Raw genomic sequence first — 22,698 nt, forward strand, 5'->3', positions numbered from 1 at the left:
CAGGAAGTGTTGAGCACCACTGAAACGGCGTTGGCCATGAACAGGTACATCGGCTCGGCCCTGCTTCCTCTGCTCACCCGCTGTGCCGCTCTCTTTAGCAGCACAGAGCACTACGCACAGCTGGTTGACTCAACGCTGCAGACTATCTACCGGCTGTCCAAAGGACGCTCACTCACCAAAGCCCAGAGGGATGCCATCGAGGAGTGTCTGCTGGCTATCTGCAAGTAAGACCTGCCAAGCTTTGTACAGACTCAGCTGAGACTCAGCTTTCAGTACTGTCAAATGGCTGTGCAACGAGCATTGACAAGCTATAGGACAAACTGCAGGATTACAACGACGCAAAGTATACTAGATTAAGGGCACTATTACTTCAGGGGTAACTTTACTGTGCTTTTGTGCACCTTTAGACTCAATTAATCTGATACAATATTTTGGGCTTTGTTATTTTAAGCGTCAAGGAGAGATTCTGCAGGTCTGTCCTTCCTGCAGCTGTCAGACTTTACAATCAGCACTGCTCCAGGAGACCACGTGGACAAAACACACGCACACACTAGGACTGATAAACCGTGCAACAATAATGTGCCTGTGCAATACTTTAAATACACTTTCCTATTTTTTCTTTATACTTATATTTATTTATTGTGTGTTTATCTTCAGTGTCTTGTACTACTTTCCCTATCCCTTGTTGTTGCAACAGTGGGAATTTCTCCGTTGTGGGACTAATAAAGGATTTTGAATCTTGAATATAAACAGTAGGAATTCATACTAATGTATGTTTATTTGGCTAATAAATTAGGCCTGCATTGTTTTTCTGTAATGGCATATCGTCTTGTTCGATTGATTGAGCAACAAAGAGTAATACTGCAATACTATTTGAGTGTTTTTAACTTAATATGGGCCAAAGTTAGCATCAGCAACATTGTACTTTATTATAAACCTATTTGTTATTTCTGAATGATTACACCGATAATTAATGATTTTACCCACATAATGTTGGCAGACATTTTGGAGTTAGACCTCAATTGACCCCGTTTCATTCAGCTTGGTACATACAGTATCTGTCTACCACATACTACAGAATGTTTTTATCTTCATTCAGTTGATATGAGTACATATTTCTGTTCAGGTGCTCAGCACATAGTTTAATTGCACACAAGATAATTATATCAGATATACAGTGTGTGCGTGTATATGTATACTGTATTATATTGAATCTGCAGTTGCTGTAGCTACTGTGTCAAACTTATAATATCTAGGGAGTCTCTACTCACTGCTTCTGTATGTTTATGTTTAAATAATATAATTCTTGTATTTTACAGGCACCTGCGTCCCTCCATGATGCAGCAGCTGCTCAGGCGGTTGGTGTTCGACGTTCCCATGCTCACTGAATACTGCCAGATACCTCTCGGGGTGAGACACTAGGCAGAGTTTCTTGTCACTATTGTGCTTGATTCTTTAGTTGAAAGAGTTATGGGATTATAACAAACAAAATCAAAAGGCATCTTGTATTTCACAACCCATTTATCTTCCTCACTTGCTGTGTGTTAAACACCCAGACATATTATCTTTTCCTCCCCCAAGCATTTTGTAAATGTCTGAATGCAGTCATACATCTAATACAGTATAATGTTGATTTTGTACTATGGAACTGTTAACGCTCTGGTCATGATGTGTAAAAAATATTTTATTAATGTGAAATGTTTTGTTTTCTTGTGTCTCTGATCTCTAGCTTCTGACCAACCACTATGAGCAGAACTGGAAGTACTACTGCCTTCCTTCTGGTATGGGCAGCTTTGGCAGAGCCTCCGAGGAGGAGCTCCTTCTAACCAAGAAACTGTTCTGGGGAATCTTTGACTCCCTTTCCCAGAAGGTACACCCAAAAACCCGGAAATCTTAATTAAGATAAGCTCAAAGCATGTGCACGGACCAGGACAATATTTATGATTTTGGAAAACTGTTTACCTCTCTAAATTTTCTTCACCCTCCTTCTTGCTCATTTTCTATTCCTGCATAACAAAATGTTTAGTATTCTACTGGTGTTTGCTCTCAGGAAGCTTTACTCTTTCTGAGTTTTCAACATCCAAGTGAGGCTCTCATGAGAAAAGTTCTTTTGTAGTCAGAGGTAGTGAAGAGAAAGCTCAATGACGTGCTTGTGAGAAATGCAGCTGAGGTGAAGTCTAGACAGTTGAATCATTTACAGTTGAAGCCATCCCGTGGTTGACACTTTTCCAGCTCTATCTTTCACTCATTTTTTTTTCACTGCTCAGTCTACATCTAATAGCCAAGCAGACATTTCCTCATTCTGATCTATCTGTCTCTCTGTAGAAGTATGATGCTGACCTTTTCAAAATAGCCACGTCCTGCCTGTGTGCCATTGCTGGAGCCTTGCCTCCGGACTTTGTGGATGCAAGTCTTGGAGCAACACTGGAGAAACATGCATCAGTGGATGCACAGGGCAACTTTGATCCCAAACCCATCAACACTGCCAAGTGAGTGGTCTAAAAAAAGAAATGTACTTATTTTTTTCCTAGAGTTAAAGATTAAAATGCACAATGTCAAAATTTTTCTAATATCTAAAACTGATTTTGCCAGTTAAAAACCGTTAATTAAAGTGAAATCTGCATTTGAGTGTTTGTCTACAAATCAAAACAAAGTAAAAGTGACTTTGAAATAACAATACATGTTTCACCATTATCTCCACTCTTTAGTATCTCCCTTCCTGAAAAACTTGAGTACATTGCCAACAAGTATGCAGAGTATTCCCACGACAAGTGGTCCTCAGAAAAGGTTAGTCCCTGTCCATGTGGTTTCTGTGTTTTGGACATTTTTATTTATGCAATCTCTTATATAAAATACCTAACTTAATTACATCTTAATTGTACGCTACATTGTCTGGGGCAGTAGCATGCCTGAACAGTAAGCACTCACAATATAATAGTTTTTCTAATATAGCTGGAATGCAGTATAATACATGTACCTCTATGAACTGTTGTCGCAGGTCTCAGCAGGCTGGAAACACGGAGACAGCTTGGATGAGCAGGCCAAAACCCATCCACTGCTGAAGCCTTACAAAGCTCTTAGTGAGAAGGTACATGCACTTTGCTACATACACAGTTGCTGCTAGGGCAGTAGTAAGCATTCTCTTAACTGCAGATTGTCTATAAAACACAAGTTACTTTTTATGGGAAATCAATTTTAGCTTCACCAGCTTTTACCGGTAGATACATTTGATTTGTAAAAGAACCGCTGTCAGTGGCAAAGGTGGTTTAAAGGCAACACAAAATGGTGTTGGTTGTATCAAGGTGAAGTTGGACGACTTGAAAACATGGCTGGTAAGGAAGGAAACTGGTCAAGCTTAAGTATCTCTGTTCCAGGCAATCCAAATGTTTTTTTATTGACAACTTAAATCAAGTTAGAGGGGAAAATGCCATTCATTTTGTAAAGGGGAATCTCAAAAACACAAAAGCGCAGAACATTTTCTGCATGCCTTATGCCAAACTATATAACATTGTATTGTTAAAAGAACCTCCTTTAGAAAATTTAGGAAGTTGTTTCATTTTCAGATCAAATGTGTGCTTTCACATATATATATATATATATATATATATATATATATATATATATATATATATATATATATAAACCTGTGTTGAACTGTCACACCTGGTGTGTGTGTGTGTGTGTGTGTGTGTGTACACTATATAGGAGAGAGAAACATACCGCTGGCCAGTGAGGGAGTCATTGAAGAGTATGCTGGCAATGGGATGGAATATTGAGATGACCAAGGAAGGAGACGCCATGTTACAACAACGAGAGAGCGAAAAACAGCGAAAGATCTCTGAGTCTCAGGTATAATCCTGAATAGGGTGTAATATTCTCCCAAAAATGAGATTAAAAGACAACCCATTTCCCGGCAATTCTGGGGAATATTTGTTTTTATTTATTTACTTTTTTAGCCCAAGTAATGTTGTCAATGTAGGGGTGTGACGAGACGCTTACTCCGAGACGAGACACATCCGAGATTGGGTTCCCGGAAAACAGACGAGATTTAAAAAAAAAAAATTAAGAAATCCTCGTAAAATTATGAATGGAAAATAGTTTTTTTAATCAACTGAAAATCACAAAATCAAAACAATTTAGGTGCATTTTGAAATCAACTTTTAAATGATAAATTTTTAATGTTTAAATGTTTTTTTTTTTACTATTTAAAATTATATGCAGTAAAGTTGCAACACTGCAAAATGTTTTGTATAAACTCTACAACCGCTTCAATGCCCTGTACATTTTCACCGAGAAATCTAACTCCTTTCACAACCGAACATAAAAATAAACGTATAAATAAAATAAATGTGTGAACAACAGAAAATAACACTTTAATGCAAACAGTAAGTGTATCAATAAACCCCAAATACGCTCTCTTAAAACTACAAGTCAACAGAAACTTTTTTAAATTTTTTTTAAGTTTTCGTCGCGGGGGCAAATAGTTAGTAGAGAGCTGTGGTGGTGCTGAAAGTGTGTTTATAGTGCTCGTGTTAGCCGCGGTATAGGCAGCTTTGGCAGGCAAGGCAGCTTTATTTGTATAGCACATTCAGCCCAAAAAGGCATTCAAAGTGCTTTACACAAAATCAGTTAAACAGATAACACAAGTAAAAACAGTTAAAATCACAAGCATTAAAAAAACCGGGTAAAAAATGATAGCCCTTTAAAAAACAAGAGAAACAAAAAAAAAACCCAAAAGTTTTAAAAATTTATTTTTTAAAGAAAAAAATTTTAAAAAAAAAGGGTTTTGCCATTTAAAGAAGGGCGCATCAAAAAAATTTGGGGAGTTTTTAAAGATGAGGAAAAGGGGACTAAAGGTGCCCCCTGGGGTTTATTCCAGAAAGAAGGCCCCATGCCTGAAAGCGGGGTTTAAATGTTTAGCGTGGGGCCAAAAAATTTTGGGATCCTAAGGGGGGTTGGTTTATTTTATAAACACAAAATTTTTTGGCCCTTTAAGCAATTTTTAAACAGAAGGTTTGAACCAATTTTTTGACCCAAAAAAACCCAGTTGGTTTCTCGAGGGGGGGGTTGATCCAGTTTTTTGGGCCCCCCTTAGGGGTACTCGAGCAGGGGTTTCCCTGAACCCGCGACTTCTGATTGATTTTTTAGGGAATTTTAAAGCCCCCCTTTACAGTAGTCAATCTACGGGAAGAAAAGGGCGGGAAAAGTTTTTCCAATCCTGTTACCATAAGCCCTTTTAAACCCTTGATATTTTTTAAAGGGTTGATAGTAGGTTTATTTTGGGTAATTTTTCTTAATGGGGCCCTTTTTTAAATTTTCGGGTTTTAGTCCATGACTACACCAGATTTCTGGCTTTGTCTTTTTTTTTTAACTTGTTGTTTGAAGCGGGAGCGCAGATTTTAAATCGTTCCCCCTTTTCTCCAAAAAAAACCAAACCTCTTTTTTTCCTTTTTAATTTCGAAATTTTCTGGCACTCCGCCGTTAATTTTTTTCGTGAAACTTACTTTTTTGGGTATTGACTAAGTCCCCCGGCGAAAATTTTTATGTAAATTTGTGTGTCTTTCCGCATAACTTGGTCCCTTTTTTTGTTTTTCTCCAAAATCGGGGCCGTGAAGCTGAGATTAAAACCCCAGAAGAGGCCCCAGAAGGGACCCTTGGGGAACTCCGCACGTCTTTTTGTCCTCAGATGCAAAATTTAACCTATAGACAAAAAGTATCCCTTTTTCTTTATTTGGATTAAAACCAGTTTATTACTGAGCCCAAAAGGGGCCAACGCTTTTTCCCCAATGGGTTCTTTTTATTTTGGGGGGCGACCGTGTCAAATGCAGCACTGGATCAAATACAAAGTTTAAAATTTTTTCCCCCATTACTGTTTTAAGGGTTTGATTTCTTTAAAAGACTTTACAAAGCCTTTTCAGGTTTGTGGTGTGGTGGGAACCCGACTAAAAGGGTATAAAAACGGGTTCTTAGTGCCAAAAAAGGGTTTTGATTTTGTTAAAAGACTACTTTTTCAATGATTTATTTAAAAAAGGGAAGGGTTTTTGATGGGGGCCCCTATGTTTCTCTTAGTGACTTGCCCTAGGTTGTTCTTTTTTAAGGGGGTTTGGGATTACTCCCTTTTTCCCGGGCCTGGGGAAAGATCCTAAAAAAGAATGTTTCCATCTTTTAAAATCAAAAGTCAAACAAGGGGAAAACATTTTTAAAAAGTCCCTTTGGGTAAAAACATAAAGGCAACAGGTGGGGGTTTTTTTCAAGGGTTGCCAAAAGGGGGGTTCCCCCCGGGTTTTGTAGGTTGATCGGTGAATTCTTTAAATTTGGAACTTTTTTTGTTTGAACACTGGAAAACCCTATCCGGGGACTTGATAGGGGAGGCACTGACTGTTTGTCTATTTTTAAATTTTGTCTTTGAAAAAAGAGGAAAATTTCTTGCAGCCTTGGTAGATAAAATTTCAGATGCTCGGGTACTGGGGGGTTTTGGTTAACCTATAAACAGTACAAAAAAAGCGGGGGAAATTTATTATTTTTTCTAAGAAATATCAAAAAAAAGGGGACCTTTTTTCCCATTCCTCATTTCCCAAAATTAAAAAAATGCAATCTCCTTTTATGGGTTTAATGGACCAGGAGTTTTTTTTTCCCGCCCCCTTCTTTCCCTTTTTTCCTACACTCTTTTTTTTTCTGTTCTCCCCAGTAGGACTTTCTCCAGGGAGATCTTTTTTTTAAACCAATACCCTTTGCCCTTTTGTGGGAGCAAGGGCATCAATAACATTTGTGTTTTACAGTTGAAATTATCTAAAAGCCCTGACTAAACCCCCCGGGAGGGCTGGTGGGGGAGAAAACTGTATAAATTGTCCTGGTGTTTTAAATTTGATATACCTTTTTCTGATTATTTTTGGGTTTGGGACACTTTTGGGCCAGAAAAGTCCCGTTAAAGAAACCGGAATACGGGAAGGCCCCCGGCCCACCAAAACCCTTTGGAAATTTTCAGACCTTTGGAGCCCAATCCCCCCGAGGGGGCCCCCTTATTTGGGTGGGCTCCCCATGCTGGTCAGTCCATATTTCCCTCAAAACCCCAAAACCCCGCTCTTTTGTCCCCCTGCCCGGGGGGGCCCTTTTCCACATGAATTAAAATCACCCGCATGATTTTCACAATCAAAATTAATGCCCCGTAAAAACCCTTTTAGTGAAGTCATCCTGAAGGGTTCCCAATATTTAGGTGGCCTTAGATATTTTAAACATCGGGTTTGGGGGGGGGATCCTTTAAAGGAAAGCAAATATTCAAAAAAAACAAAATTTTTCCCTAAAATATTTGCGTACAGTGGAATGAGGGCATTAAACCAAATGGGGGACTCCCCCTCCTTTCTTTTTCACTCTATTTTCACTCATAAACGAGTTAGGGGAGCTGCCCATGAAAAGGGACGCGTTATTAAAGGGCTACCCAGGTTTCAGTTAAAAACATAAAATCAATTTTGCTTATAATAAAAACATTGATTAAAAAAGATTTTTCCCGCCCAAAAAAACCCGGCGTTTAGTAAAGGGTATTTTATTTTTTTTCATTTTTTGGGGCCCGGCTGTACTGACAGAATGGATCCCAATTTGGGTAATTTGCCGTTTAATGCTTATTCCCATTTTTTTTCCTATTACCTATCACACAAAATTTAGGAAAAATTGAATCCCAGGCCCGGGGTTTTCTTGAAAAAAGTCATTGTATCCCTATCCTCAGCCAAGGCCCGGGACATACAATAGTGGGTTGCCAAATTTTTACCCAAGCTTTCCCTTTCATCGGGGGGGAAAGGGGTTTTTTTTGACTCCTGGTAGGGTCTTGGGGGTTTTTTCTTTTGCCCGGGGGTTTAGCCATGGGGTAGGAAGGGGGGCATAAATTTATTGGGGGGAAAAAAGGGAAAGGGTTGGGGACCCTCATTAAAACAGCGATGAATCCCTCCGAAGGTTCCGGGGGTTTGGGAAAGGTTTTAGGGGTGCTGGACGGGGGAAGAGGGGTGGAGGGGGCGTTTCTCGCTCTTTTGGTCCCCATGGTCAATCTTTGCACAGGGGGGGGCTGTGCCCGAATCAAATGCCGCCCTTTTTTGTGTCTCCTTTTGTTTTTTTTCCTTTTCAGAGGGGCAGATGTGTACGGAAAGTAAAATCGATTAAGGGGAACGCTTTACTCCCGGCTTTAAAGGGAAAATCTATCTGCTTTTAAAAAAATTCTTTCCTCCCAAAAATTTTAAATTGTCAATGAAATTCAGAGAGTGGACGGTACATTAATTGAAAGCCCTTTGTTTTGTCCCAACATTTGGCTGAATCTCTCATCTCCTCTTTTGCCCGGGCGGGAAAAGGCCCCCTGAAAACACATTTGCGCTTAGGGGGGACTGGTCAAGCAGTTCCCTAAAGTCCCCGTTTCAGCAAATTTAGACTTTTTGCTTTACAAAAAATTTGACCCATATGCAGAATAAAGGCTTTATCAGTTTTGGGGGGGCTGCCCCCGTATCTGGGATTTTTTGGGGCAAGTCAACAAACCTTTCTTTGGGGAAAAAATGTATTTTTGGGGTTTTTAAAATGGGTTTTTTTAAAACTTTTTAGCAGAGGTCCCCCAATCAGGGTTTTAGGCCCGTTTTTAGCTTTTTTCCCTTTTTTTAAATTTCTTTTCCCGTCCCCTTCCCTGCTGTGTGGGGATGAGACGCAGTCCCGTTTATCAATGACTGCCAGCGTCTTGCACAGGGAGCAAACTGTTTCCAGTTGCACACCAGGTTTTTTTGGGGGGGGATTTTGTTGCTTATTTTTTTTTTTGCAAGCTTCCCACGGCTGTTTCCTACTAGGTACAGGGTTGAAAAGGCGCTCTGGGCCCAAAGATAATCGGGGCCCGCCGGTCCTTCACAAATCTCAGGGCCCTGTGGGCCCCTCCCGGTTTGTCGTCCTCCCATTTCCCAGGAAAATTATTTACTCTTTGGGTTCGCCCGACAATTCCCGGGGGGGGAAACCCCCACTTTTGATTTTTACCAGTTCCACCCTCCTTTTTTTGTAGTTGTTTTTTTTCTAATTTTTTTCCGTGGGGTTACAAATTCTTCCATTTTTAGGGGGCCATGGTAAGTGGGGTCATTTCCCAAGATCCTACTTTCCCCCTTTTCCCCTTTTAAAGGTGAACCTTTGGGTTTCCCGAAGTGCAAACTTCGAAGGGTTTGTAGTAGTCTTCTACGGAAGGAGGCATTTGTGCTAATTGCTTTAGCTAAAAACACTGTAGGACAGGCTTGAGCTTTTTTAGGCCCCCCTCACGCAAAAAATTTTAAAAAAGGGCAATAGCCTACTATGTCCACAAAAAGTTAGTCCGTGTTTTTGGTGTCCAAAGCCCTTTCTCATTTTTCCCCAGAGGAAAAACACGATTATCAGCAAAAATTGCAACGGGAAGCAGGAGCAAACAGCCAAAACGGCCCGCCCCTGTAAAACAGGAGCAAAGTGGGAAAAACGGGATTTTTTTTTTTCCAAAGTTTACATAATTTTTTTTCGTTCTTGTCTGTCCCCTCCCTTTTGCCGTTTTCTTTCCGCAAAAAACCAAAAAGTTGCCACCAAATGACTTAAAAGTGGCGGGGGGTTCCTTTGAAGTAATTTTTCCCCCTCCATCACGCTACCCCCCTCGCCCCACGAGACAACCTTTTTTTACCTCAAACCCCGGAATCTCTTTACTTTTTAAAACTCGCGGACTCGAAAAAGAAAATCTCGCACCCCTTAGTTTAAAAGCATTTAAAAATGCGTTCCCCCCTCATAAACCCGACATGTTTTATATTTTTCCCCAAAAAATTGATTATGTCCTCACAAAACGTTTTTCAATGATCAATTTTGCTGCGTGATCCGGTGAGCTTTCGTGCGTGACTCTGCTACAATGCTAATTAAAAAATCCCTTGGAAAGTCTGGGACTTTTCTTCTAAAAATCAGGCAACCCTAAAAAAACCAATATATTTTACGAACTCCTTTATTAAAAATAACCCAAAATTCTAAATAAACCCCTGTGATTCCCAAAATGTTTTTTTTTTTTAAAAAATCCATTCTGTTCTGTTTAGAATTTGTAGGGGGCTGCAAACGGGAAAATCACTCAAAATTAACCCAAAAAATTCTTCATTTGGGGGAAGGCAGGCATATTTCTCTTTTAAAAACATCATTTTTTCCCTAAATTAAAGAAAAGACCCACAGGAATGTCCCTTTCCTGCAAAAAGCAGGCCAGGGGCCAAAGGAAAAATGAATTTTAAAAATAATGAAACTAAACATCTGGCCCCAAAAGCGGGTTGCATTGAACTCTGACAATTTTGGCTACCTGGTTTCAAGGGTTTTTCACCCTGCCCTTTCTTTTTCTTCTGGGAAATGTGCTTTGGAAAAAGCCCAGAGCGTTTAAACTGCGCTCAGGCCGTTTGATTTTCTGCAAACTGGCCGCAGATAGTAAACGCCTCTTCCCCCTCCACGGAAGCAAAATTTTTACTTATTCTCTTTTTTTATGGTTGTATTTTACCTTTGGGGGCCCAAACGCCTCAGCTTTTTCTGTTTTGGGAATTTAAAATGCATCACTTTTTTACACCAAAGGGGCATTTTTTCCACGAAAAACTCCAAAAAAGTTAAAACCTGCAAAAGTAAAGGGTTTTTATCCCCATCTCCCCTCACCCTGCATTTTAAACAAAATCGGCAAACGTAGTAAACTACACATTGATTTAAAGAGAATTATTGTGGAATAACTCTAATGTATTCATTGTTTTTTAATAACCAAATCTGGTTTTGTGCTTGTATTGTCTTGTTCTGACGTTGTAGATCAATGAATTCAGTCCTGCTCCGATGGACTTGCACAATGTCAATTTGTCCCGTGAGTTACAGGTTGGTTTTTGTTCAACTTTTTTTAATTGTTGTTGTCATAATAATATGATTAGTGTTGTAATAATTTGCCACATATGGTCTAATCGCTGTGTGGCAGTTGTCTTTTTAACACAAAAACTTTTTTGCTGTATCTGCAGGGCATGGTGGAGGTGGTTGCAGAGAACTACCACACCATCTGGGCCAAGAAGAAGAAAACTGAACTTGTTAGCAAAGGTATGTAAATGTACAGTTTAAAAATACACTTGAACTGCGGAAATGCTACCATCAGTAATTTGTGTGAAATACAATTTAAATGATTTTAGATTTTTATTTGACTTGTCAGGAGGAGGGACCCACCCACTGTTGGTACCCTATGACACCCTGACAGCTAAAGAGAAGTACAGAGACAGAGAGAAGGCCCAGGAGCTCTTCAAGTTTCTGCAGATCAGTGGCTATGCCGTCATAAGGTTAACCTCCTCTCACTCCAATTTATTCTTCATTTTAGAAAACAGCAAAACCATTAGGCATATTGTAATTTCAAAGCAGTTTAAAAAAGTTGACTATATTGTGTACTTACTTGAGTAAAACTTGAGCGTTGTATCTTTTTCTTATCACGATATATAAGTTTTTATCAATTAGCATTGACACCATATTGACAAACTTTGCTTTCATTAATGTGATGGAAAAAAAGAGTATTTCAGCTGAACACATGTTATTGGTGATTATTTCATCTGACAGAGATCAGAAGGACATAGAGCAAGATTCATCATCCATGGAGAAGCGTTTTGCCTACAAGTTTCTCAAAAGGCTGCTGAAATACATTGACTCGGCCCAGGAGTTCATTGCTCATCTTGGTGAGTTTGCGTCATTTTAAACACAGGGGCGCTTAGAGGTGCTTTACATTAATTCGGAACTCTCAAAAATGCTAACCTTGCCACTCAACATCATTTTAAATCCAGAGGCTATGGCCACCAGTGGGAAGACGGACAAATCACCTCATGATCAGGAAATCAAGTTCTTTGCCAAGGTCTGGAACACTTTTTGCGACCATGGTCAAGCTGTTGAATAGACTATTAAGAAGGCTTTTGTTTAAGATAGTCTAATGGCAGCATTTCTTTTCTCCAGGTTTTGCTTCCTCTGACAGATCAAACTTTAAAGAACCACTGTCTTTACTTCCTGTCCACGCCCAGCAAGAACCTGAGCAGCTGTGGCTGCGCCTCTAGCAAAGAGAAGGAGATGGTCACTAGGTACTGTATAGAAGCAATTAGATCCTGACCGATTTATTGGCGGGCCGATATTATTGGCCGAGATTAGGCATTTCCCGAACTATTGGTATCGTCAATATTATTATTATTTTTAAAATATTCATTCATCAGAATGATTTATAATGACAAATAAATAATTCTGATAAATTAATATTTAAAAATTGTTCAAAGGACTTTAAATGTCATAGCTTAAGTTTGTATTTTTAAACATATTATTTATCAGAACTTTAATATATTTAATATTTGTATTGGTATCGGCCTTAAAAATCCTTTATTGGCCGGGCTCTAGAAGCAAAACATATTCTGTTTAATCAGTGTTTCTATTGTCAGTTTTTTTTTCTGTTCAGAGGTTTTTTTTGCCATGAAGTCCTCCCTTTTATCTCAATGCGTGCAGGATTTTTGTCTTTCATATTTTCATCAGACCATTTCTTATTTCCTTGCTTACTTTGGTCTTTCCAGCTCTTCTTTGTTCGCTCTGAAGCTTTTTGTTCAATTCTGCTCTTACTATCTTTCTTTTCCAGCCTGTTCTGTAAGCTGGCAGCTCTTGTCAGACACAGGATTTCTCTTTTTGGTAAGGTTGGCATTGCATCTGTCTGTATGCCCATGTGCCTCTTTGCTTTCAATCTTTTTCCACATCTACAGTGAATGTCTCTCTCACAGGAAGTGACTCTGCAATGATGGTGAGCTGTCTCCACATCCTTACTCACTCACTTGACACCAGGTAAGCACACATAGTTGTCTGTATACCGTATGCACAGTGATCCATCAAGTAGTCAATTACAAACTAGTCTTGTGGATGCACACTTGCCCTTGTGTTTGCTCCCCTCTCTCTCAGAACGGTGATGAAGTCCGGCTCAGAGCTGGTCAAAGCCGGGTTCCGGAATTTCTTTGAGAACGCGGCAGAGGACCTGGATAAGCTGCTGGAGATGCTAAAACTGGGGAAGTTTATGCAGTCCCGTGCCCAGATGAAGAGCGTCACCCAGAGCATCAACTATGTGACTGTGGCGCTGCTGCCCATCCTCACTGCCCTGTTTGAGCACATCACGACATACGGGTTTGGAGGAGACCTGCTTTGTGAGTTTGTGTTATTTTTTTTTTACACCACTAAATAAATAGATACTACAAAGTAACTGAACAAACTTGTGACAATACACAATATTAGTTTTATTCACAGTTTATTAATATCCAATATCCAATCCTGTCCGAACTGCTCCAAATTCTAAACCCCAAGTTTATTGGGTACCCAGGAAACCAAGTGTAAAGTAGATTGAAATGGTTGATGAGATATTTCCATGGCAACGGACACACATGCACATACAGAGATCCAGTTTGATTGCAGCCACAGCCGTGTCATCAGACATCTGATAAAGAAAAGCAATAAACCTCAAGAATGACACACACACACACACACACACACACACACACACACACACACGTATACCCGATTTATAGTTAGATATATTTGTATATACATATTATTAATAGGTCCACTGCCTTCTAAAATATGTTTTCTTCTCTCCACTTCTCATTTACAGTATACACTGATAAACAAAGGAATGCCATGGTCACACTATATAGTTTCCTTAGAGGAAAAAGAAGATAATATGTGGTGTTGAAGAAAGGACACTACAAGTCTATTATAGTCCCCAACTGGAATTTAAAAGAGACAATTAGTCTTGTATAAACAATCTTTACATGCCCATTATGCATATGATTCTACATTTACACAATAGAGACGTTTTAAGTTATAATAATTCACTTTATCTTTTTTTCTTTCTCCACCTTTCATCTTTTAAGTAATGCAAGTATAAGTTCATTAAAAATTAAAATTGTGCTTAATGAATATTTTTGTTTGTTTCAGTGGATGATGTGCAGCTTTCCTGTTACCGAATCTTGAACTGTTTGTACTCTCTTGGAACTGGAAAGAATGTCTTTGTGGAGAGGTACAGTAGGAGGCCAAGCTTTTCTTAAACCATGCACCAGGATGTAAATGAATTGGTATCAAGGAACTTTGAAATAGCAATTTAAAAACTACATTAAGTTTGTCACTGTTAATTAGGATATGGCTATTAAGATTTCTAATTTCTGACAAATGCACTCAGGACTTGAAGAAGTATTTATGATACATGATTTACTATTTATGAAAAAATTGGATATCTATGCCATAGTTTTTGTGATAGAGTACCGGTATTTGTTACATGTTAATGAAGACAGAGGTGGCCGGGTTGGTATAGCAGACACACATATGTAGAGGCTTACTCCTCGACGCAGTGGTTGTTGGTTCGACTCCTACCTGTGGCCCTTTGCTCCATGTCATTCCTCGTCTCTCCCTTTTCATGTCTTCATCTATCTTATGGAAATAATTGCCAAAAATGCCCCAAAAAATAATCTTTAAAAAAATATGGAGACAGAGATTTGTTCTTTGGCTAGTCAAGATAACAATCACATTTCATGAAAATCGTGTCAAAATAAAAATGATTTCATGGCACAGAGAAAAGAGAACACAACAGTAACACTTCATGCTGTGCAACATCTTTCATTAAAAACACAATTATGTGGCTGTGTAATTGGGAGTTACAGTGTTAAATTCTGCCAAAACTTTTAGTTACTTGCGTAACCCTAGTTTTTTGATTTGCTTTCTTTTTGATGTCTCAAGTATGGGATACGGCCCTTGGCGTTTTGAAAGAAGTACTTGTTCCATCACGCCAGCCCTGAGTGGCTGCCAGTCGTGACGTCAGCATCAGGACCCCTGGCTGGGAAGGCTGGGAGTTGTTACATCCAACTTGTAAAACTTTGCAATTGTCAGGGGCAAGGACTAGCTAGCTGCCTCAAATATCTAGTAAAAAAGTTGATCACAACCTTACCATTAGCAACTTGGTCTAAATAAATCCTGATGCCATGTGGTGTTCTGCGAAGGCTCTCTGTACTGATTGCCCAGTGGTAAAGATTGAATGTTAAACAATAACACCAACATTTTTGGTTGCCACCAGCTTCTACAATTTATTTTTGCTGTGCTTTTTTCAAAATTAGACTTTATTAATTTACATGTTGGTCTGCAGGCATCTTCCAGCGCTGGGGGAGAGCCTGGCAACCCTGGTGGGAGCCATGCCTGTGGCGTTCCTGGAGCCCCAATTAAACGCCCACAACCCGCTTTCTGTCTTTAACACCAAGACCCCCCGAGAGAGAGCCAGTGAGTGTCCACTTCATCCTAATTTTTATCATTATCCTGTTCATTTAAAATGTTTTCACATTGCTCTGTATACGCAATGGAGTTTCTTGAAATATTTCTAAGAAATTCAGATTTGTTTGTTGTGTTTGTGTTTTTCTTTTCTAGTCCTGAGTATGCCGGACACGGTAGAGGAGATGTCTCCAGAGATGCCTCATCTTGACAGACTGCTTAAAGATGTCAGCGATGTCTCCGAATCTGGTGCTCGCTACAGTGACATGCCCCAGGTCTGAAGGGTTGATGGGATATTTACATTAATACAAACAGCTGGATTTTTTTACGCTTTTGGTCCCACAAAAACATGGTCACTTCTGTGCTAATGAGTTGCATTATGGGTGGGGTCCGTTGTTTATAGGGCTTGTGGGAACATCTCAGCATTTGCTCAATCAATTTTGACCTTACATTCTAACATATGTCTCTCTTGAGTTGCAATACTAAATTGCCGCAGTACCCCTTTAATGAAGGTATTATTTACTTTGTTTATTACTAGTTAGATTTTTTTTTTTAAACTAATAATTTAACAAGATATAATTTTAACGTTGCAATGTGTGCATATTATATTACAATATAATCTAAATGACGTGGAACATTTTGAAGTAAAATCCTTCATTTAAAAACAGTTTAGACACAACTAACTATTTACGTTGTGTAAATTTAGTTGGAATGTATCACTGTAGGAATACAACTCACACAGAGCTTGAGTGTAAGGCTCCTATAAGACATTATCAGTGTACAATCAAGATGTACATTTATTTATATGACATCAATCGTACAGACATTTCACCTTCAGCCTGTCTCCTGCAGGTCATTGAAGTGATCCTTCCCATGCTGTGTAACTATTTGTCCTACTGGTGGGAGAAAGGTCAAGAGAACTCACCTCCAGGGACCAGTTGCTGCACCACGGTGACCTCTGAACATCTCAGCATCATCCTGGGAAATATTCTCAAGATCCTTAACAACAACCTGGGCATTGATGACGCCCCCTGGATGAAGAGGATTGCGGGTAAGAGTCAGACTCAAGGAAGTTAGAGAAAGAATAAATATGATTTGAAAGGGATTCTTAGTGATCAGATTGTGTTTTAGTTAGACTTGCAAAGTCAGGGATTGTAAAAAGTTATTTTGGGTTGTCAGGAAATGTGAGATAATTTTACAAATGAATTGCTTAATGGAGTCTGTTTTGACATTCCATTAGATGTAGAGTTTTGTTCTCAACAGATCCAGAAACTACTAGACCTGTTGGGTCCTTGTAAATTCTGGGGTGTGGTCTAGACCTTCTCTATCTGTAAAGTGTCTCGAGATAACTCTTGTTATGAATTGATACTATAAATAAAATTGAATTGAATTGAAACTACCCTCATTCTTTTTCTCTTTTAAAAAACATTACCAAACAAGAAAAGAGTTAGATTTCTAGTCAAACATCATTATAACAAAAATAAGAAATAAAGTTAATTTAAAGGATGAAGCCCATGTGGCAACCTAGTGTGACTAGAGAAAATGGTAAAAACCACCATTACTGATCTAACTTAAACACTTGTGGTTGTTCTAAAACTAAGTGCTAAATATGGTTTGACAGCTGTGACACTGACACCAGAGCCAATAATCTCCAGGGACAGAGGAATGACTTTGGTGTCTGTCTGTATGAGTGGCCCATGTCCAGAATATATATTTTCTATCTTCTCTGTCTCCAGTCTACTCTCAGCCAATCATTTCCAAGGCTGGGGCAGATCTGCTGAGGACCCACTTCCTGCCCACACTGGACAAACTGAGGAAGAAGACAGTGAAGGTGAGATCTTCAAATATGACATACATCGTATAACACATTGTATCTACTGCTTAATGACACCAATGGTTTTTTACTGACTCCATCATAAGCTGCTGAATTTACAGTGTTAAAATGGAGCTGCCGGTAGTCAGAAGAGCTAGTCCAAGAACTGTATGCTCAGTCACATTACCTACTGAGAGTAAAAATATAACTGTTACTTACTGATTGAGCATACAGGGAGGAGAATATTACCACTGAGTTGGATGGGATTGTGCGTGAGGACATTTATACTAATTAATTGATTGCCGGAGATGAGTTGTTGATGTGCTGCAAACAAAGGTTGTGGCTGAAGAGGAGCTGCTGAAGGCCGACAGTAAAGGTGAAAACCAGGAAGCCGAGCTGCTCATCCTGGATGAGTTTGCTGTGCTCTGCAGAGACCTCTACGCCTTCTACCCCATGCTCATCCGTTATGTGGACAACAACAGGTACAATTTTACCAAAGAAAGATTAGTTTTTATTTTAAGATTTTTGGGGGGGATTTTTATTTGTAAACAGTTTGTACAGTTTCAAACAGAATTATTATTTTCCTGTAGTCCCGGAGCTTTATCCACCTCTGTTCTATTTAGTTATGATATTGTTGTGTCCTTAACAGATGTACAACAACTTAATGTAACTCAATAGTCTCTGGTTCGTGTCATTGTGCATTCCAGGTGCCGGTGGCTGAAGGAGCCGGATGCAGACTCCACTGAGCTCTTCAGGATGGTGGCAGAGATTTTCATCCTCTGGTGCAAGTCCCATGTAAGTCTCACTACTCAACCTAGTAGTCAAATCACAATATGATGTCTGTTACCAGGATACTGGTCATGAGGATGTATTTCCTGATTAACCTCTTTTCTTTGTCCTCTGAATCCAGAACTTTAAGCGTGAAGAGCAAAACTTTGTGGTTCAGAATGAGATCAACAATTTGGGCTTCTTGACTGGCGAGGGCAAGGCAAAGATGTCCAAGGTAAATATAATGAATACCAGCATATCGAAGATTCCAAAGAGAACATTGAATAATTAAATTAAAGTGTAATTGCTGGTGTGTTTTGGGATCTCACTTATCTCACCTAGCAGAGACCAAAAATAACAGTACACAGCTTCACAAGTGAGTCAAAGAGCGAGTCGGTTGCGTTAGCTCCGCCTACCCTCTCTGTTGGGACCAACCACTGCTGTGTGATAGAATATGCATAACTAACTGTGCCCCGCTTGGGATTTTTTTCTCCGGAATGTTGGCAGACACCCAGTTCATAATACTACAAATGCAAGTGCATTCATCAGTGGGCTGGAGGCTCAATCACCATTGTGTCACCTCATTTGTTAATAGTGACGTAACAGACATCTATTTAAATATCAGATTATTACTTTAATAAAATACGTAAAATGATAAGTCTATTGATGTTTAGTTTTGTTCTTACTTCAGAAGCAATGAAAACACCAAAACCAACATTTAATTTATCCCACTAACAAGTATTGTCTTTGTATCCTTTTTTAAAGTGATAGCCTATTTTATATTTGTGAGCAATTTTTTTTATATTTAAGTCTTCAGTAAAAAGTATGGCTGAGTACTTCAAATATCAGGGGTGTCCAAAATTATGATTGACCCATTGAAAGCCCTCCTTGATTTTTTTTAATATGGAACAGCAGGAATCAATATTGAGACATCTCCAGTCTGCTTGAACTTCATATGGATCAGAAATCATCTGTAAACCATGACATGTCATTGCCAGGCCAAGAAGTCATTGAGTTATTAGTATTGAGCGTTGTGAGATTGAGTAATCTCGCTCTTATCCTGCTTGCCTCTCCGCTGTGTCAGCACTTTGGAAAAGCTGAACACAACCTGAATACTTCCTGGCAGGAGCCCCGATGGCTTTCTTTTTTGCTACTATATTTCACAGACTTTCCTAATGAAAGGGGAAAGTCCTTCTAAGCACATTCCCTGTGTTTTAATTGATCCCCTGACTTACACTGAACACTCTGAATATGTAGATGTAAGATGTTCTACAAATCAACTATATAAGTTCAAACCTCTTAAATTCACCACTACAGCAAGGGTTTATGACATATCACATTTCATGTGGACATTTGACGTAGTAAAGTCGGGTTATAAATCTGGACGTTGACAGTGTTTAGCCCTGCAGTCGCTTAACAAGCTGTCACTGTGAGAGTTGTTTATTTGTTTTGGCAGAGCAGACAGTTTATTTATTTTCACCCTGGTGGTTTGACACAATCGTTCCCATTGGAGGAAAGCTCCTAAGCTCTTGATTCTGGAGGACTCTGCTCGTTGACTGATTTATGTTGAAGCACTTTGGGACCTAATATGTGATTAATCTTAATTGATGGTTTGGAATTGAAACACAGTTTTTCTTCCCTGAAAGCGTAGTCATTGGAAGTTAGTGGTTGCATTTAATTTTAATGCTAAATTTAAAATGTTGAAGTTTGTTAAAAAAAATTCTGAATTCTCAAAAGTTGCTTTGTTAAAAGAAGAAAACATACAGTACATAAAAGCATCAATCTGATGCAAATGAAATTAAATGAAATACAGGATTGAGGATTTTTTATTTGGATTTGACAAAAAATAATTGAATAATAGAAAGACAAACAGAAATACAAACCACACAAGACATAACAGATAGGATGTTTCACAACCAGACACAATTTCAGTTTTGCTTGTCAACATCTTAGTTTAATGCAAAACTGTCCTCTATAGCTCAAGTAATGTATAAAGTGCAACACAAAGTGCTGTACATATAATAAAAAGAATTACAGCATTTAGAAAAAACAAGGACAACAAACACTAACATAGGATAAAATTAAATTAGAAAAACAAGATAGGTAAAGATCATATAATTGCTCTGACAAAAGCAATGGCAATGCTAATAAGATGTGTCTTTAAGATGCTATTGTCTCCTTTTTCTCTGTAGTCAGGGGGGGACCAGGAGAGGAAACACAAGCGGCGGCGAGGCGAGTACTACTCCATCCAGACCTCCCTGATCGTGGCTGCCCTGAAGAAGCTGCTGCCAGTCGGCCTAAACATGTGCACCCCAGGAGACCAGGAGCTCATCTCCCTTGCCAAGATACGCTACAGTCTGGTAAGTTAACAAAAACAGGACCTGGTATAAAGATTTTTAGACCACCTAACCTACAATATTTTTCGGGTCCCTTTTTCTATGCAGGACGTCCAGCATGTACGCCATCTCTTATTATTCTGTCCTTATATTCAGACTTAATTTAAGTTATTTTAAGCCTTACAATCACACACTCTGATGGGTTAAACAATTTGGTGTAACACTGGAAAAGTCTATCCAGCCAGGTAAAAGCAGGACATTTCTTCATATCGGCCATATTGTATAATTATTTTATTTTAGGTTATCTGTTGTACCTGTTGCTAAAAAATCTATATATTAACTATATGTAAATAAAGTTATTTTTACATTTGTTGCTACAACAAACTCTTAATGCTTTGGCTTGTGACACATTACAAGTAGGCTAAGTTACCGTGTGCAACACTTGTGTAAATGAATGATTTTCTGTCTAGGCAAAACATTCATCGCAACTATGTGACCTCCCGATAATGCTAACTCAGTAATATACATTGGGTAATACAGCACTGTAAAGACATCAGGTGTGTCAGCAGGTGTGGTAAAAATTGTGACGGCTAGAATCAACACAAAACCAAAAGTTACAAATAGCCACTTTAAGTCACAGCAGTCCGTATGGTTTTTCTTTACATTACAGACAACCTTTATTCATTGTGTTAGGCGTTATCCAGAAGGTGTAACATTACATTTTACAAATGTCTTCTTCGGTGCAGTAGACATTCAGTATTTATTGAATAACGAATACTTTTCCAATGTGACTTAAAATACAAATAAACACCCTGGCTACTTACTTTTAAAATATAAGAAATACTTTATTAACACTGCATTGCATTTTTTTTGTCTGTTATGAATACCCTTCATAGAAAGACACAGATGATGAGGTGAAGGAGCACTTGCGTCAGAATTACCATCTTCTGGACAAGGTGAGATGATGTTTTGCATGGTTATAATTAAAATAATTCTAGCAGCAAGAGCAGTTTTAAGTACAAAGCCCAATTCCAATGAAGTTGGGACATTGTGTAAAACGTAAATAAAAACAGAATCCAATGATTTGCATATTCTTTCAACCTATATTCAAATGAACTTATTACAAATACAAGATATTTAATGTTCAAATTGCTAAACTTTGTTTTTTTTGCAAATATTCACTCAGTTATAATTTGATACCTGCAACACATTCCCAAAAAGCTGGGATAGGGGCAACAAAAAGTGACAGTTGAGGAATGCTAAAACAGTCTGTTTTAAACATTCTGCAGGTGAACAAGTTAATTGGTCATGATTAGTTATAAAATGAACATCCCCATAAGACTCGGTCGTTCACAAGCAAGGATAGGGCGAGGTTCACAACTTTGTGAACAACAGCGTAAGCACCATTGTCAGTTAACACAGTTTGTCTCTACAGCTACGGTACATACAGGTTTTGGAGCAACATTTGCTGCTATCCAAGCAATGTCTTTTTCAGGGATGTTCTTGCTTATTTCAGCAAGACAATGGTAAGCCACATTCTGTATTACAACAGCGTGGCTTTGTAGTAAAAGAGTGCATGTATAAAAGAAGAGAATATTTGCAAAAAAAACAAAGTTTATCAGTTTAAACATTAAATATCTTGTCTTTGTTGTGTATTCAATTGAATATATGTTAAAAAGGATTTGCAAATCATTGTATTCATATGCATATGTTTCATACAAGGTCCCAACTTCCTTGGAATTGGGGTTTGTAGCATTAGTATAAGGCTGCTGTTTATTTATTGATGTCTGTTATTGCGTCATAGTCTGATGACCCAGCAGTTCAGTGGCAGCTGAACCTGTACAAGGACGTGGTTGTAAAGAGCGAGGAGCCTGCAAACTCAGAAGACACAGTGGACCGGGTGCAGAGCATCTCAGCTGCAGTCTTTTACCTGGATCAGGTAGAAACACAGTTCCTACCTTTTATTTCTACTCACAAGTCAACATCACAGGACATAAAAGATAAGCAAATAGAATATTATTCTTCAGCCTTAAAAGTAGATCACAGATATATATACTTGGGTATCTACTCACTCAAGAACTTGCTGTTTTTCTGTATTTTTTTTTCTATTTAAATCACTTGAAACAGTAACGGATGAATTGATAATGAAGATAATCGTTGGTTGGATCAATAACGCAACATAATACAGTACAAGGCACATATCATATCATCTTTGTTGTCACTACATTTCCCACTTGGCGTTTTACTGCAGTTGTTTCTTTGTCCCTCAGGTGGAGCTGCCTCTGAGAAATAAGAAGTGTGTGATGCATAAGCTGCTGTCCAAACAGCGTAAGCGTGCTGTGGTGGCTTGTTTCCGCATGGCTCCACTCTACAATCTACCAAGGTGATTCTCTTTTACGCCGCTGTGGAACTGATTTACAATGTCAATAATGAAATATTGACATGGCCTATTAAAAAAAAAACAAGTAAAACATTGCTTTGTCTCAATCTAACTGTACATAACAAGCAATC

General features: G+C 38.8%; 1 protein-coding gene across 10 annotated transcripts in view; it reads left to right on the forward strand.

Annotated features, from left to right (window-relative positions):
• The window catches only part of ryr3 (ryanodine receptor 3), a 125,400-nt gene that overhangs the window by 82,741 nt on the left and 19,961 nt on the right, over positions 1–22,698 (forward strand). For all 10 annotated transcript variants that reach the window (XM_032542632.1, XM_032542634.1, XM_032542637.1 and 7 more), the window contains 28 exons: positions 4–224; positions 1,320–1,410; positions 1,730–1,870; positions 2,326–2,489; positions 2,709–2,787; positions 2,999–3,088; positions 3,706–3,849; positions 10,786–10,848; positions 10,986–11,061; positions 11,171–11,294; positions 11,566–11,681; positions 11,787–11,854; positions 11,953–12,074; positions 12,614–12,663; positions 12,753–12,813; positions 12,928–13,166; positions 13,954–14,035; positions 15,152–15,282; positions 15,427–15,545; positions 16,123–16,321; positions 17,007–17,101; positions 17,420–17,565; positions 17,791–17,878; positions 17,994–18,086; positions 20,044–20,211; positions 21,084–21,143; positions 21,992–22,126; positions 22,458–22,570. In XM_032542632.1, the coding sequence (XP_032398523.1) occupies positions 4–224; positions 1,320–1,410; positions 1,730–1,870; positions 2,326–2,489; positions 2,709–2,787; positions 2,999–3,088; positions 3,706–3,849; positions 10,786–10,848; positions 10,986–11,061; positions 11,171–11,294; positions 11,566–11,681; positions 11,787–11,854; positions 11,953–12,074; positions 12,614–12,663; positions 12,753–12,813; positions 12,928–13,166; positions 13,954–14,035; positions 15,152–15,282; positions 15,427–15,545; positions 16,123–16,321; positions 17,007–17,101; positions 17,420–17,565; positions 17,791–17,878; positions 17,994–18,086; positions 20,044–20,211; positions 21,084–21,143; positions 21,992–22,126; positions 22,458–22,570 (3,278 nt within the window). The remainder of the gene's footprint in view (positions 1–3; positions 225–1,319; positions 1,411–1,729; positions 1,871–2,325; positions 2,490–2,708; positions 2,788–2,998; positions 3,089–3,705; positions 3,850–10,785; positions 10,849–10,985; positions 11,062–11,170; positions 11,295–11,565; positions 11,682–11,786; positions 11,855–11,952; positions 12,075–12,613; positions 12,664–12,752; positions 12,814–12,927; positions 13,167–13,953; positions 14,036–15,151; positions 15,283–15,426; positions 15,546–16,122; positions 16,322–17,006; positions 17,102–17,419; positions 17,566–17,790; positions 17,879–17,993; positions 18,087–20,043; positions 20,212–21,083; positions 21,144–21,991; positions 22,127–22,457; positions 22,571–22,698) is intronic.

This window comes from Etheostoma spectabile, chromosome 18 (genome assembly GCF_008692095.1).
Source record: "Etheostoma spectabile isolate EspeVRDwgs_2016 chromosome 18, UIUC_Espe_1.0, whole genome shotgun sequence".
Taxonomy (NCBI): domain Eukaryota; kingdom Metazoa; phylum Chordata; class Actinopteri; order Perciformes; family Percidae; genus Etheostoma; species Etheostoma spectabile.